Source organism: Triplophysa dalaica, chromosome 14 (genome assembly GCF_015846415.1).
Source record: "Triplophysa dalaica isolate WHDGS20190420 chromosome 14, ASM1584641v1, whole genome shotgun sequence".
Lineage (NCBI taxonomy): Eukaryota > Metazoa > Chordata > Actinopteri > Cypriniformes > Nemacheilidae > Triplophysa > Triplophysa dalaica.
The window spans coordinates 3371775-3389494 of record NC_079555.1 but is presented as its reverse complement, the minus strand read 5'-3'; the positions used below and the strand labels follow the sequence as shown (position 1 = coordinate 3389494).

Here is a 17720-nt window from a genome sequence, read left to right as displayed (position 1 = left end):
CAAGTTTTTTTAATAACTAATTAAATAAGCAACCCAGAAAAAAAGTCTTAATTGCCACATGACTAAAAAGATAGAGGCATTGAGATAGCAGTCCGAGTCAAACAATATGCTTTCGTCCTTATAATTTAAGTTTTTAAAATAGCAGTAAGTGAATGATCATGGTTTTAACTGTGAGCAGCGTGCCGCTGAAGGAGTTTAAACAGAGGAAAGGACTTATGAATTATCCGCTTTAATATGTAAGCCTAAACTTTATCATCGGCCGATACCGATAACATTAAAAAGGACCACTTATCAGCCGATACGTTATGGCCGATAACTTAACTTGATTTTTGAGTTACTAATGTCCACACAAGTTGTTTTTTCACAATTCGCGATATCTGTGGGGCAAGCACAGCCATATCTCTACATGCTATTCAAAAAAGAATTGCAAAAATGAAATTGGCTTTTGTTCGTTTAGTTGGAGACCGTGAATGGCTACAATTTAGAATCATTTGGAATTATGGCCAAAGTATTGCAGAAACCCCTTTTCTAATCAGCAGATTTGGCCAGACCTCTCAATTCCAGTAAAAACAAAATTTAATGTTATGTCACACAATGACATCCTAGACAATTGTGTGCTTTTGTTTTTTGGCAGTGGTTTTTGGAGGCCTTTTTTTTGTTTCGGCTTGACAATGCCCCTGTGCACAAACCAGGTTTTATAAAGAATGATTACTGGGTCTGGTTTAGGAGACTTTGACTGGCCTGCATCTAGTCCAGACCTGAAACCCAAAGGAGGCACTAGGATTTGGTACTGTGACTGTAGACCAGACCAAATCATCTAACATCAATCTTCACGGCCACATTCTAATAGAAGTCCCCATAATCCCAGTGTTTGGAAATGTAGCTCCTAACAACCACATTTGGGTGTCCACATACTTTTGACTATTCAAATGCTTCTTTCTGCTTAATATGCTGTTATCGACCCTAAAACAAACCATTTGTGTCATTCGCTTGCAAAGTAAACTTAATGAATGTTTGTTGTTTGTTTTTGGTTAATAAGTAAATGAACGCTGCACAAAGGGCAGAACATTTCCCACAGAATGCAAACTGCTTTTTCTGTCTTCCTATTTCATCTGTCTCGGTCTCATCTCTCTAATGCAGTAGATACACACCTTCATCTCTGATCTGGAACTGTATGTACTGTTTACACGTCACGTAGGTTTAACACATTTTGCATCTATGTAACGCTGCAAGCATGCGCTCCTGTCTGGACATGCAATGGCTGACCATATGGTGAGTAATTATCCTTGCTGTATAAAAACGTGAGAGAACTGGTGTCTTGATTTTTTTATAAAAGGTCTTTCTGTAACAATTCCTTGAAGCATGTATGTATAATACATTATAAAGAGTTATTAAAGTGTAAAATGCTTTTATAATTCTTCATAATGTGTGTTGTAATAAATTATATGTAGTTGTAAAGAAGTATAACCAATTTAAAATGTGTAGTGTAACAATGAATTGCTAAGTGTTATAATTTATTAACTTTAATAACAATTATTTATAAGACATTACAATGCATTAAAACGACTTTAATAATGCATTATACATACATGCTTCAGGGTAAGTGTTACCGGTCTTTTTGTAGATCAGTTATGGATTTTATAAATCAGAAAATAATACCCATTTTTAGTTATCAGTTATCCTGACAAAGTTTAGGAGATACGGGTGCAAAAATATAGTTCACGCAAAAAGTAAATTATTGTTTGACCTCTGCAATGTTCAAACATTTTACCACGGAAACGTGTTGTTCAAAACCTGAATATGACTCTGTCGGTATATATTTTGAGAAATGTCTCAGTGGTTTGTGTCACCACAATTGGGGGCCAATATTGTTTGGTTACAAACGTTCTTCAAAATATCTTCTTTTGTGTTCTGCAGAAGTGAGTCATACAGGTTTTAAATGACACGAGGGTGAGTGAATGATGAAAAATATTTTTTTTGGGTAAACAATCCATTTAAGGCAGTTTGTAGTGTCATTAGTTTGGTTGAGTGAGGACAAGTTTCTGCATGAGTCATCTCTCTCTCTGTGATGCTAGCTTCATTAGCACTACCTGTCAGTGTTAATGTAGGAGAGGTGAGTAATTGGACACAGCGCAGTGCAGTAGATGAGTTCCGCCACAGTTTTGGCTCCTTGATTAGCGGCTAATTGCATTTTGCCACTTTTGACGGCAATCATAGCTATTTCCAAACGCTTACGAAACATCTGTCTGAATGAGGGTTAATACGACTACGGCAATCATCTCGCCCTTAAAGCCGTCATCTCCCGTAAACACGTCCGGAACAAGCAGATGTTTACTTGCTCTTATAATTACAGGTTGAAAGTAAACTCATTATTTATGCTGAATATCTGTGAGTCAAGACGGGTCGATGGTTTTACAGGCTGGTGTAACAGTTACCGGTTGGACTTTGTGGTCCTCAATGAAGATGTATGTTCAGAAAATGCTAAATGGCCTTGTGAGGCACTGACTAAAAATCCATTGTTTGTCTTGTCTGAGAGTCCGGGTTGAAATTTAAGCTGGCTTTGGTCGAAGGAATGTGGGAAGACCTTTGAAATTCTTTCCCATCAGAGACCCTTTCTGTTTTTTGGTGACTCATGTACATGGGAATCTCCCAACGCTTGGACCCAAGCCCAAACCATGTCAATGCGAATCAGAATGGGACTAAAGTTTGATCTGTGAAATGAATTAAGGGTAAAGTTTACCTTTACCCTCCTCCCCCAAAATTTACAATTGAGTCATATTTTACTAAGCCTCTTGTCACTTTAAACCTGTGTGACTTCTGCAGAGCACAAAAGAAGATATGTTAAAGAACGTTAAGAAGTGAACAACGGCAGTACCCTTTGACTTCTATTGTTCGGACACAAAACCAATGCACGTCAACCGTAAACTCTAATTTTTTGGTTTTGGGTGAACAATCCCTGTTAGGTTTTACTTAAGATTTTAAGGTTTGATCTGAATTACAGTTTTAAATCCCATAGATCAGGTTCAATGGACAAACATGCTAAAGCAAGCCTTACAATTGCAAGAGTGCCTAACTTACAGCTTTCAAAACGCTGTAATATTATTAAAGATCCAACCCATGTATACTTGATGTTTCTTTGGATTGTTGCCAGTAAGCAATGACCAGCAATCAGATGGCAACATCCTGGCAACCATCCAGAAGACTCTAGCATCATTTTCTGCATGAGAGAGCATTTACAATTCTTTCTGAATATAGCTACAAATCTAATACTGTCTGTACTACTATTTGTTATGGTTATTCTAGAATTATATTTGTGAACCTGGACCACAAAACACTAAAAAGTCATCAGGGTCAACAAATAAGCTTAATAAATAAGCTTTCCATTGATGGATTGTTAGGATAAGACAATTATTGTCCAAGATACAACTGTTTGAAAGTCTGGAATCTGATGGTGCCAAAAAATCATAACACTGAGAAAATCGCCTGAGAAAAGTTGTCTATCAGAGGTGCTGTAGCGGGCCCTTGCGTGGAAGAAACATGTTTGTTTTAACTCTCTCAATTGGCTTATCGCTGCAATGACATTGTGAAGGTTAGAAAACCCAAAAGCCGAAATTCTAATCTTTACTTTGATACCAAACTTGAGTGGGTTAATCCCAAAAAGCGGGCAGCGAGCAAAGTTTGAAGGCGCGTTTACCAGCATTTTTGTTCGCGATGGTGCTGCATCCACTCACAAAAAAAAATTATGCTTTTGGCTGACGCTTTTATCCAAAGTGACTTGCATTGCATTAACCTATACATATTTATACTTGGGTATGTGCAATCCCCTGGGATTGAACCCACAACCTTGCGTTGTTAACGCAATGCTCTTACCACTGAGCTTCAGGAAAAATAAAGTCTTGAAATATTTACGGTAAGAAATTTACCAAATATCTTCATGGAACATGATCTCTACTTGATGTCTAATGATTTTTGACCAAAAATAAAAATCTGTAATTTTGACTCATACAGTGTATTGTTGGCTATTGCCAGAATATAAACGTGCTACACTTAAGACTGGTTTTGTGGTCCAGGGTCACACAAAATGTGTACAGTTTAAATGATGGTTAATGTTAGTGTTCGTATTTTGAACATCATTTAAAGAGCCAAATAACATATTAAAAAATTCAATGAAACCGAAACACGCAGGTCACAGCACAACCACCAGCAACCGTTCAGTCCCGACGCACACCACCTCATCAACGACGAACCCCACGACACAGAATTCCATCTGTGATCTGTTGGTCACAAACCTATTTTGTGCTTGTACCTCTCCACTGAGGAAGATGTGTAAATGCAGCCAGGAACACAATTGCTGTGGGCCTAGGGATTGATGTTCGCTTTGTAGTTAAAGCGCTGATACTATTGGCATAACTCCTTTCAGATATTTCAGAGTGCTAAGAGCAAAGCATGATGGACAGAGAGATTGCGCTGTTCTGGGTTTTATCCTTTGAGCAGTAATTATGTACCACATCGACTTCAATGTGTTCTTTTCATGAGCATGTTTAATTTTAAGAGAAGGTGAGAGTGGAGCTTGAGGGAGTGAATAGACATGTGCGCGCTACAGTAACGCTGGTATTACAAGTGTGTGGTTATCGACGGGCTGTCGTGGTGAAAATTCAATAGCAATGCTTTTAAGCAGGTGTCTCTGGGTGTTGAAGTGCTTTTTGGGGGTATTTAAAATACCATCTTCCCATACTGCTCTTGTTTAGTAGTATACAGTATGATTATTACTGTATGTGAGATATTCAAGATTGATTCGGAGCGTTGTGTTTAAATGGAATATCTTGACTTGTACGGCAGAATATCACATCCCATAATGCAGTGTGCTCGACTAGACCTTCTAGAAGAAACTTAAAGCAGTATCCACTGGATGCCAAAGTTAATTTGACACTTTAAAATGAGGACGTATTTGTAAGTCATGGCTTGGAAAAATAGCTCTGACAAAATATGAAATGCTGTCTTTTTTGATAAAAAACTATATTGCTAGTTTTTAGTTCATGTCAGCTGATGCATTTTATAAATGTTAATATAATTAAGAATAATAAAAATATGAAAATTATTACTCGTATAATAACTCTACATAGTTTAATGATGATAATTCTGAAGCATGCAGGTATCCAGGATCGAATCTCAAATATTTATTGCTGTCGTTATATTACATTATTTGAGCTGTTTAAAAAGCAATAATGAACTGTTTAAAACATCTTTTTACGTTTTTTACTGTGGTAGAATGCAGAATATACTGTGCAGTAAGAAGTTCTATGGTGTTGAATTCTGAACACAGCATGAATCGTATAAAAGCAGAAATGGGATCATTTTTACTGAGACTCATATTTGAATATTCAACTTTGTCTGTTATTCCATGTCACGTTCTTCCTGCAGAATTACATTATACGCCAGATTTCAGCAGATAATAAATGGTAATTTGTAAAACCCAAAAACCTGTGATATAGAGAGAAGCTTAAATGTGGGTTAGAGTCAGCGATTGGTATAAAGTCACCACTTTTATGAGATCATTTGTGCTTTTTGAATTGAGGTGAATTTGTGAGGCTATACAAGCAGTTTCAGTGTGTGTTTTTTGTTTATATGTTGTGTGACCACAGGGTAAACGTGCAGTTTCTTTGTATATGATGGGTGATATCCATTCCAATGTTTGATAATGATGAAATTACATTTTTACTAGAACTAAAATAAAAAAGATACTTTTTTTTAGCTTTTTCCCTATAATTGTACAGAACAGTGGTGGAGAGGACAGGAAGCGAATTAGGAGAGAAAAGGGGGCGGGGGTCAGGTACGGATGAGGCCATCGGCTCCGACAGAACTTTGATGTACTATGAAAACATAGTTTAAAAGTTCTGATCAGATAGATCATCAGAATATGATTACTCGCCCTTTAACATCAGGGGTACCTGTTTACTGTTCAGAAACCAATTGCAGTGAAATTGCGACGAGCTATAAAATAATAAATAATTAAATTCCATAAAGACTCTAAAAAAATACTTTTTTTAAACGAAAACTTGAATAATTATATGGATTCCAGGGACGAAAAAACAAAAACAAGAATAACATGTTATATGCTACGACCATTTTAAGTTTTTAATAGTGTAGTAGGCCTACACATATGATGATAGCAGCATGATTATGATTCTTATATGCATGTAAACTCTGTAAATCAATATATTTGCTTTGAAATGTTCTGGATTTATATAATCTGTGATTTTATTCATATTCAGAAATCTACAGTAGACTAGGAATCACAAGAATACTGCATAACTTTGAAAGTGCACCTTTTATTCACCTAGCTGGTAAAAATAAGCAAGGTTTCAGAGAAATCCATTCCAACACACACAGTGGGAAAATTAAAGTCAATGACAATATGAATCGAGACTATTTGCAGCTTCAAGGCACTTGTAGTTTTACAAACACTGGGAAATCTTGCATGAAAAACAGCAGTATTGCAAAATTGCATGAATCCCTGAGCTTGTGTGTGCCCATTGATGATTTTCTGCTTAATGTAAATAGTAGGCACACAGTATGTATAAAACATTAAGAGACCGAAACAAATTTTCATTTCAAATCAGCATTTCTAGATGCATTTTCAGGCCAATGTTTGTTGAATTTTAACATAATCAAACCTCAGGAGTGACAAAGTCATGCAACAGCAATGTGAAAGACTGACAGAATGACAAGACACATGAAAACTGTGATTAAAATCTAGGTTATCACATACAAATAAATGTTCATGCCCAAATATTACTGTTGTATATCTTAAAAGTGAGAGTGAACTTGTTTTCTTTGAAGTATTGAGCTCTGAAAAAATACATAACATCTTTCCTGTTAGTTTTAGCTGTTTCTCCAGTTTTCAATTTCTGCCAATAGAAACAGTATTTTTGAATAACATTTGGTAGAAATATAGTTATTCGTTCACCGAATGAAACCAAAATGATCCTTTTACCTAAACACATTAAATAGTACATTTCAAATTAGAAATACAGTCTCTGAAATGGTCTTTTTAGTTTTCCGTGACTATATGTGTAAGATATAAAATATCAAAAGATCATTATGTATACTAACCTTACACTAAATATTCTTTATGTGTGTTTTATTTAAACAATGATGAAGTTTAAATTCTCTGCATATTCTGGAACCAAAGGGATCTGAACAGACAGTGCCGGGGACCTTCAGACTCTCTCAAAGGAGTTTCTCTGTTGCTATTGGTTACCCAGAGCAGATACAAACATAATGTACTAAATTGGCAAAATTTAAGCTCTTAATTGGTAATTCTTCATCATTAGTTTGTCATTATTTCCAATAGTTCGCTAAGGTCCTTGTAATCAGTTTCAAACATAATTTGCATTATCATGCGTGTGATTGTGTTTTAATTGGACGACAACAAAGCTCTTATTTTTTAAACAGTCTGGCTTTTTGTTTGAAGTAATTGGTCGAACCTCACGGGTCAGTGTGACGTCCTGCCTGATGTTTGATTGGATGTTTTGTGATACAAGGATACTACACGGGTATAATTGGATATAATATGAGAGCATCAGGACTGTCGTAGGAGTTCATATTCCATCTTTCATTCGCAATCAGACTGCCTGTTCCCTCTCACCGCAGGTGTGCGTTCTCATGTGTGTGTTTGATTCGTCTTATGCATAGCGGAGTTCGATTCTTGATGGCAGCGAGATTGGACTTGCAGTTTATCTGGCATTGAAGTCTGGAGTGGGCAATCTCTCTCTCGCACACAATGAACAGTTAGATGTTGATTGAGAAGACAGGGCTGTCTGCACAAATAGGGACGTGCACTTCTGTTTGAAGAGCTGCTGTGACCATAGACAGTATTTAAATGCTTCCCATAGGCCTCCCGAAGAGCCAAATTGATGGAAAGCTTCATCTTGTAATGCTTTCTATGGACTGCATGCGGTTGAGATCATTGTGAGAAACGGATGCATCTCATAGAGAAGGATTCCAAGTTTATTTGATCCTGCGAAGCAGTTTGGCAGGCATGACATGATCTGTCTATAAACTACAGCTGTAACCCTGGTCACCAAGTTACAAATGAACTCATATACATTCTACGCAGCTGTTTTTTCCTCTTTTATTTTTTGCGAATATTTCCATTTTGTTATAAGATTCAGCGAATGATGGAAATTGTAACCCACTGTATGTATGAGTGTTTCTCACCTTACTTGACTCTCAAATGAGTCGTTTGGCGAATCGTCCATCTAATCCACTCTTTTCCGCCAGCCTACTCTGATGTGATTGGTCAGATGGTCTAGTCTTCTGTGATCGGTCTACCGCGAATGAGGCTCACGAGCTACAGTGTTTGGGGGAGAAGAGTGAAGTTTTCGCGGGCAGTCCTGGCAAAACGTAGGCGGCGGTTCGCGAATCGGACTAGGGCACGAATCGTTTGCGTGATTCAGAGTCGACTCCACTCGTCCAAGCCAATAACTTTGTTATTCATTCACCTTCGGCTTTACAACTTGCCAGACTGTTTACACACATTGCATGAAATGTTATTTACACAATCTCGTAATATGTTCTCTTTTAGGTTGAGTAATAGTAGTGATGCATGGAATTGTCAGGTCACATCAAACATGGTCCTAACTTAACATACATACAGTATGGAAATAATTTATACAGAGTATTACAGGCTTAATTGTCTGGTAATACACCAGAAAAAAAAAAAACTAGATGCCCTGATGAACTCAGATGGGATTCATACGTTTAATAATGTGTAGACAAAATACTGAAAATTAACCTAAATGATAGTAATAGACTTTTCTGTGTTAAACTGACTTTTCTAGTACAATGGTTTTCTGCTATTTAAATGTTGCTGATGGAAATTGTTTTTATATTTCACACAGTGTGAAAACTTTCAAAGTAAAACAGGTGTGAGAATGAAAAACGAGCAGTGGGATCCTTAAAGAGCATCAGTTTTTCTGAGTTTTGTGCAGAATGTTGGGTGAGATTTTCCTTTATTACAGAAGTTGATGTTAGTAAATGGCTTTGACTTGATCTTGTGTGTCTGTCCTTTTGGCTGGAGAAGGAAGCCTGCTTAAATGTTAAATGTCAAAAATATAAATTGTAGTTTGGAGGCAGAGACCATTTATCAGGCCTTCTATAACCGGCCTTTCACTTTAAGCAGATCAATAATCAAATTATTTGTTGCTGGTTTTGTACATATTGCCATAAATAAACGTTTTTTTAACTCATGGTTATCCGTTAGAATAGTAACTCGTCCAGTACGTAAAAAAATCTGTTTAGTTAAACGTATGAATCCCATCTGAAGTTGAAATGTTAAACCAGCAATGTGAAAAAATGACTGCTTCACGTCCAATAAGATTGAACTTTTGAACCAAACTGTAGTATAATGTTTTTTCCAGGATTTTGTACGTGCGCCTCTTCTCCCATGAGATACAAGAGATAAATCCATTGTCTTGCAACTCTAACGTTCACCAAGTCTCCCATTCACACGCTTTTTTTTACCAGCCATATCCAGCAGGCTTTCTTTTCTCACCGCGGTTACAAAGGTTTCTTATGAATGGATGAAAATGAGGCTGCTCGAGGCACGGAGGCTGAAATCATCGCTGAATGCTGATCTGGTTTGGTTAAATAACAAGTCAACACACAGAAATGTAATCTGAAAAGATCAGGCAGGAATCGATAGAAGTGCTGAGCGTTCTGCGCAGTGACTCTCTCTCTCTTGATTATTCTGAGCTGGTTTCAGGAGAAACATGGAGGTGATGTTCTAATCGAGATGGAGAAATGAGAGGAATAGAGAAACAAATAAAGGGAGTTTTAGAAACGGCAATAAAACTGTTGAGTTTGCAGCAAATTAGCATTTTTTGGAGCCGTTCCCTTTGGAATTTCTAATGGGTTTCTAGGATAGCGTTTTTTGATTTAAAATGAGGTCTGTGGTTAACATTATTTAAAGAGACTATCCCATTTTGTTTTACAGTAAATCATATTTTAAACATGAATATTTAGGCTACATCACTCTTTAGTTGCGGTACTGTAAGGTCTGCTTGGCTGGCTGATTCTTCAAGCATATAAACTCACATATTATATTCAGTCTGTCTGTGTGAGGCACCCAAGGCTGAGCTGTGTCCTGCTGTCTCTTGTGTTCTCAGATGAGGCTTCAGTGTGTTTGGCTGTCGAGATGCTCAAACATTCACCACATGGCATGTGCTTGGACAGACAGTGAGAGATATTGACAGTGACCTAGAAGGGGAAAGACAGAGAGGGAACACTTAATGCTATTACACTTGGCTCGATTGGCTCCAAGATGTGAGTTCTGTCGATGCCAAATCTCCCCTGCCATTTTTCCACCAGTAGGGTACCAGCGCTGTCACATCCTGTTCCACATGTTTCTATTCAACCCAGTCTGAAGGCAGTTTGTAGCATAGGCGCTCTACCATTCGTGGTGGAATGGTAGACAATCAACCTTTTTTATGACAATCAACGTGACTGTTTTTCATGTTACTCTACTATGTTACTTTAATACTAAGACCGCGCGTGTCTGTACATTTATATATTTATAACCTGATATCAAGTCGTACATATTTTAAGTGATGTCTACCCAAAACCCCAAAATCACAGCTGCAAAGGCTAACTTTTCTAAAAACGCCAGTTTCACAAGGTGGCAAAGCAATGATAAATGGCTACTCTTACCCCGCCCCTAAACCTGATGTAACAGGGGCAGAATCATTACAAAACATGCAAAAGAGATGTAGTTAGCATGAATTCACACGAATTCACCTTGTAAAATAGGTGAATTCTGATCAGATTGCGTTGATTTATTTTATACATGTAGGATAACGCATATTAAAATATGTTAGATTGAAAGTCGTGCTGGGTGTCACGAAAAAAGGTCATGCAGACTGACAAAACAAGGGGGAAATTCGTGTCACAAATATGAATTAATAGATTAGTTTGTGACAATGTCACTAATTCCCTTGAGATTGTGTTGTTGGATCAGACCTGCCACTTTTTTCCTAGGTGCATTTGAGATTTGTGTGAATTGGGTATTATCTTGAAAAGCATCATGTTATGGACATTTGAAAAACTAGCACAGTGCTTCGTCTTACTAAACGCCACAATCTATCAAAAATAAAGTTCCAAAAGTTGATTGTTGTTACATCACGCTTCATTCCCCAGCCCAGCATCTTACCCCTCAGCCCTCTGTTATCTCCCGTGAACAAACTGTGGCTAATGAATGCTAACTGATGTTTACACAGTGTTAACTTTGTCCTTGCCCCACTGTGTATTTGTTAAATAAACTTCGCCCCTCAGGTGTACCAGTCGAAGCGAGCGTACCCTTCAGCGTTGCCACGTCTGAACCGCAGCTACGGCTTAATAAGAGAGCAGTTAGGTGCGCGGCTAGCTAATGCTTTGTGTACGGCTAGCTAATTAATTGGATAGGCTAGTCACGCTCTGGCATGTCCAGAGGGATTGGATGGATTGTAGAGGATTAGTGACACAGATTAAAAGGGAGCAGCGGCAGAATGTGTTTTTCAGATGGGAACGGACACTCCTGCACCGCTGTGTACTTTCATTAAGCTAATGCTGCTGAAGTTCAATGTGATAGCTGCTATTAACAGGAAAGCCATTTCCTGTCTCGCTGAAACACCTTTTTCCTCATTGCTATCCATTTTCTCCAACTAAATAAATGCTTGTGTGGAACAGTCGAGCTGAAATGTTGAATTGCTAATTGAGCTTGGGGTGTTAGCTGTGATGTATTTATAGGTATTTTTTGCAGGTTCTGTAATTTGTCATCTTTCTGCTTAAGTTGTTTAGCTTTTGTTGAATGTTTAAAGGGAAAGTTCACCAAAAAATAAAAATTCTGTCATTATTTAATCACCCTTATGTCATTGCAAACCTGTAAGACTTAATTTCTTTTTCAGTAGAACGCAAAAAAGATATTTTGATGAATGTTGCCAACCAAACAACCATTGACTTCCATTGGATGGACTCAAAATCAATCAAATGTTTCTCAAAATATCAGGTTTGGAACGACATGAAGGTGGATAAATAATAATAGATTTGTCATTTATTATTATGTAAGGCTGCATTACATTGAATAATAACTTGCTAAATAAGGGGATGTGCAAAACGATAATGCTTTAAGTTTGTCAAATCAATTTTAAAAGTGTGAAAGTGAACAGCGATGCTTTTTATTGCAGTGTTTAAAAATCTCACATTTGATCCTTTTTCATGCTATTTGTTTTTTACAATATGAATGTAATATTTTTATATTTTTTATATATTTTGCAGCCCTAGTATTCAATTCCAAATCCTTCTGGTGCACAAAAACTACAAATTAAGGAAGGAGCAGGATGCAGGTGATCCTTCAGCGAATGCGTGCCCGTGTTTCGTCTTATCTAAATCTTATTGGGCCGTCCTGCTGTGAGCCTGGTAGCGTCGTGAACAAACCAGAACAGGAAATCTGATCAGCTGGCGTAATGAGCTCCGAGCTGCTGCTTCTCCTTTTTGCATCTTTTATAGACCTCCACGAGTCTGCTCAACACCACCTAAATTCTTAATGAACGCTCAGACTCTGCCGTTCACGCTCTCCATTCACTTCCCTCGGATCCTTCGCTTTTACCTGACGGCGGGAAACGATGCGTCTCTTTTGCTGATAAGGAGAATGACCTGTTTCGGATGTAGCTGAAAGCAGAGTATCGCTGTAATGAGAGGACGCTGCTTGGGCTCTTGTGGCCGACATAAAAGACGAGACGCAAAAAAGAGAGGAAGCTCTCGGCGGCGTCTGGTTAAATGCTTGATACGAGGTTGCCATGGTAACCTGCCAATGCAACGAAATAGAGTCGCTTATTGACTGTAATGGCAAAGCCGGGAGCGTACGATGATGAGTCGAATCAAAACATTTGTGCTTCGTACGTTAACATGGAATGATGTTAGAAAGATGGTTTTCCTAGGAAAAACTACATTTTAACAAGTAACCAAATTTGACTATGTACAGTCATTTTCCTTAAAGTGTCAGACAAGAGTTTCCTAGTTTATTAAAAGGCCCCGGGCGTCTATCTGACTTTACGGATTAAAGAGCAAGAATTCTCTTTAAGCCCATTTCTACTTCTATCTTTTTATGTCTGTGTCTTTCAGTTTCATTGTCCCCAAATTGTTCCTCAAAGAAAATCTGTTTAATTAAAATTTTACTACAGGTTGGCTCTTATCTATTTAATGGCTATTTTAAAAGTGTCATTTGTAAAGGGGCGTGGTTAGTAACTTTGCCAGCTGTTATTGCATATCACTGCAACCTTTCTTGTATTGCATTGGCTGTTTTTTAGAGCAGAAGCAAAAAAAAAAACAAAGCAAGAGAAACAACCGTCTAACAGCTCATTTCTTGTGACATCCTTAAATGAAGAGAACTCGCTGTTTTCTCATCAACCTTGAACTGCTCCTCCATTCCTTTTGAAAGAAGTGGGGCGTGGAGGTTCCAATTAAACGGCGGAAAGCTGTACATGGGTATTTAGCATTTTTACTCGAATCATGCATTAACATCTCGTAAAAAAATCTAATTGTGTATGCATCATTTTCATTATAAAGCGTAAAAACATACAAATTTATGCATGCTTTTAGGCTAAGAGTGTTCTCAGCGAAAACGCAACAGACAGCCAAGAGCACCTTGTAACCGTGGTTTGCTGTTCTCTTGTTTAAACACTCATTGATGCATGCACTTCTGACTGATGGCAGTTTCAATATTTAGATTTCTACAAAAGCCCACCACAAAATCCATGCTGTGCACCACAGTTGGATGCTTACCATATTAAAAATAAATTACTTATAAAAAATGAACGTCTGGTGTCCTTAAAACATTTTACACTCTAAACAATGTTGGGTTCTTTGAACCCAAAAGTTGGGTTAAGTTAACCCTGAACATGGTTGTATAAACAACCTAGGTTCATTTACGTTTACTGTTTGGCAGACGCTTTTACCCAATATTATACTTAAGCATTATACTACACATGTGTTTCTATGTGCAATCCCTGGGATCATACCCATGACCTTGGCTAACACCATGCTCTAACCACTGAACTACAGGAAATTTTCCACTATTGACCCAATGCTGGGTTGAAATAACCAACATCCTGTTAAAAAGTGGGATCACACAGATGAATGCAATGTCATTTTTTAATTATAATTACTTTTCTATCCCAGAAATACTTAATTTTTGTCTGAAAGAAAATTATACCATTTGTTTTCATTCTAGATTACATGAACCGATGAGAAATTACATTACAGTTGAAAAATACATTACTGAGTTTTCTTGGCCTACAAAAAGGGGTGCAAACCGTGCTTGAGTGTTTCATTTTCTTTGTAATCTCGATAAATGTGTTAAGAATGCAGTTCTGTGTTCTAGACTGTTTGAATCAAATGTTGTAGTTCAAACAAACATAATACTCCAGTACTTATCTTCAGTAATCTTTTAACTTCATGGACATTTCCTGTGTTTGTGAGTGTGCAATCATTACGTGTGTCTGTGTGTGTGTCTGCGTCTGTGTGGGTGTGTGTGTGTGTGTATACGTGTGTGTGCGTCTGCATGTGTGTGTTTGTGTGTGTGTGTGCGTGCGTGCGTGCACGCAGTTTTACAGTCTCTCTCTTTTCAGATCTCAGATTTTCTTTTTATTCCTCTTTTCTTTACTTCTTGTTTGGCTCCTTCTCTGTTTCCATGGGAACATACCAAACTATTGGGACCGCCTGTCTCCACCCTTCCCAAGCCCCCCTCCCGATTTGGTTGCAGGTCAGAGATAAAGAGAGAGAGGAAGAGAGCGAGTAGCTTTAAAGTTATGTGGAGTGTCTTTTTTACTTTCTCTCGCCCTCCCTCTCTCTATCCCTCCCTCTCTCTCTCTCTGTCTGTCTCCTTCTCTCTCTCTCTGCTTACTCTTACACTTGGATCTCTATGGCGACGAGAAAAGCAGGCCTGTTTAGTTTTCTTTTATGGTGAGTAGCACATAAAACTGCCTTTTTTATTTTTTCTGATTTAAGTGAAACAAAGACTGGAATTTTTTGTATTTATATTAAATCAGTTGGGTGTTGGATTGCTTTGATGTCGTCTCTACAGTGAGGTTCTGCTATTGAGCGATTCTGTCCTTCAGTTTGCTTTTGATATGTCTCGCAATCTCCTTAAATCTGTAACCCGTTTTCCTAAAGGGGTGTAACCCATGCTTGAGTGTTTCATTTTCTTTGTAATCTCGACACGTGTGTTCTGTGTTCTAGACTGTTTGAGTCAAGTGTTGTAATTTAAACATACATAAAACACGGGTGGTCTTGGTTTCAAGATGTCAAACATGATTTTCTTAAAAACACTGGTATCAACTAATTCCCTTTATATTAATTTATAAAAAGGTATGACATGTTTAAAGGCATTTATTGCAAAACTTTTACTGACAGTTTTACACAATTAAAATTGTTTTTTTCTTTTACAAAAAAGGCCTTAAGAATTCTTTAAATTCTTTAAATTCCATTAAGACCGTCAATCTCATGGCATGTTTTGCTTCAAATACGTGAAGCCATGATGCCCAAGCACTCTTTAATCAATCATACATAATAAGACATTTATGAATTGTGTTGAGTGAGTGATGAGAAGGGAAAAGCTTTACTGGGGCTCATTGGTTAGAGAATGGTACTAGCAATGCCAAGGTCATGGGTTCAATCCCAGTGGATTGCACGTAGTCAGAACAAATGTAAATCAATGTCGCTTTTGATAAAAGTGTCTGCCAAATGTATAAATGTATATGTAAATTTAAAAGTCGTGTACAGATGTGACAAGACAGTATTACGTTTTTAACTAGAAATATATAAAGGAATTTGTTACCCATTAAAAAGGTACTAGATGTGTTGCTTCACATAAAATCAAACTTAATGTAAATATATTTTTTACAATTTTACTCTTTTCAACAAACATATAATTGCACTCATAATGCATGTCAGGACACGTTATGGTTATGAGACATAACCAGAGCTTGTCTTTTCCACTCTTTAGCTTTGTTTGTTTTAAATTAGGATAAAACTTTGTGTTTACAGGTCATGCTGCACATGAAGTTCAACTCTCCCAGTAGTCAGTTCAACACACACACGCACGCATGCACGCCTGCACACACACACATACACACACACACACACAGCCTCCTTATTCTCGCTGTGACAATCACATTTCTACATGGCGACTCAATCAGGTCACTTATGCAGACGGCTAATAAAGTGTTTTAAATCAGCCTCATGCGGTGTATTCACGAGTATAACGATTTAAATTTCTTTATTTCATTTGCGTGATACCCTTTGATATTTGCCGTAACTATACAGTGTGTCATATAGAGGCCATGAGTGTGAAACGTGGGTGGTGTTGCTGGGCATTGAAGAGAAGGTTTTCTTTATTTATAAAGTCAGAGCGACAGCTTTCTTACTTCCTAAAGACCCACTTGACCCTGGCGGTCAGCCTCCTTTCACAGACAGTTAGTTAAACAATCAGTCAGTCATTTACTAATGCCGTCAGATGGTCTGTCATTCTGTCAGTAATCCAGGAGACCAGCATTAATCAATTTCCTCCCGTGAGACCAGCGTATGAGAAAAACAAACATGAGTCTTGTGTGCTGTGTAACGGTTTAAGTGGGACCTAATGTATGCAGACTCCTAAAGGTGCCCTAAGCTATTTTTTAACAGAAGAGCATGCAGAACATGTCATTACTACCGAACAGATATCGCTCGAATGGGTGAATTGGCGTCCTGAGATATGGCTAGTGTTTCTGTGACAGCCCCAGGCGCTGGAAACGGCAAAGAATCTGAAGGTTGTTTAACTGATCGGACAACTTTGGTGCATTCTGTGTCTGTCCGTTATTGTGTCGGTTCGCTGACATGAATTTTGAGGGTGAGACTTTGAAGAGTGGATGTAAAGGTGTTTATTGCACCATTTAAAATACTTGAAATATATGAAAGTCATTGCAATAGATTAGAAAATTTGAAAACAAAGGGTATTTATTTGGTTTTTCTGTAGCAGACTTGCATACTGTTGTAGGTTCAAATCACAGGGAACACATACTGATGTAAACAGTGTTGAGTGTAACTAGTTACTAAATAATTAGTTACAGTAACTTTCTCTTGAAAAAGGGTAAGGGATAACTCTTATTTTTTCTTTAATTCAATTAGTTAATTCTGATATAATTAAACTAAATACTGCAAATATATGTGTGTGCGAATAGTGGAATTGACGTCAAAATTGAAAGGCTAATTTAAAAATCTGTGCTTTAATGTATAATTCTCACATTTGTAATACTTCGGTCCGTTAAAGGGATAGTTTAGCCAAGAGCTCCAATTTGCCGTTTATTTACTCACCCTCAGGCCATCCGAGATGTAGATTACATTTTTCTTGAGTAGAACCATAAAGAAGATTGTTTGGTAAATCCGCAGCACTCTCTGCTTCATATGATGAGAGTCTATGGGGTCCACCTGTCTAAGAGTTCCTAAAGCACATAATACCAACAAAAAGGCTCCTGTCGACATGTTGACGTTTTGAAAAGCGAATCGTTTGATATTTTCATAAAACTGAACGTAATTTTTAATAACATTAGCCATAATGTGCAGCCTCTGCACACAATCGCAATCTTCTTCTTGTAGTATTTGGTGGATGGCATACCAGCGTCTGGTACGTTTAGCGCCACCTGCAGAAA

General features: G+C 37.6%; 1 protein-coding gene across 7 annotated transcripts in view; it reads left to right on the top strand.

Annotated features, from left to right (window-relative positions):
- Nucleotides 1-1138: 1138 nt before the first annotated feature.
- shank3a (SH3 and multiple ankyrin repeat domains 3a) overlaps nucleotides 1139-17720 on the top strand; it is a 190491-nt gene continuing 173909 nt past the window's right edge. For 6 of the 7 annotated variants that reach the window (XR_008908896.1, XM_056766774.1, XM_056766773.1 and 3 more), the window contains exon 1: nucleotides 1139-1272. Coding sequence is in view for 1 of the 7 variants with exons in the window: in XM_056766775.1 (XP_056622753.1) it covers nucleotides 14995-14997 (3 nt within the window). In the remaining 6 variants the exon portion in view is untranslated. Of the gene's footprint in view, nucleotides 1273-14964; nucleotides 14998-17720 lie in introns of those variants that run through there. The other variant, XM_056766775.1, reaches the window with a different exon arrangement.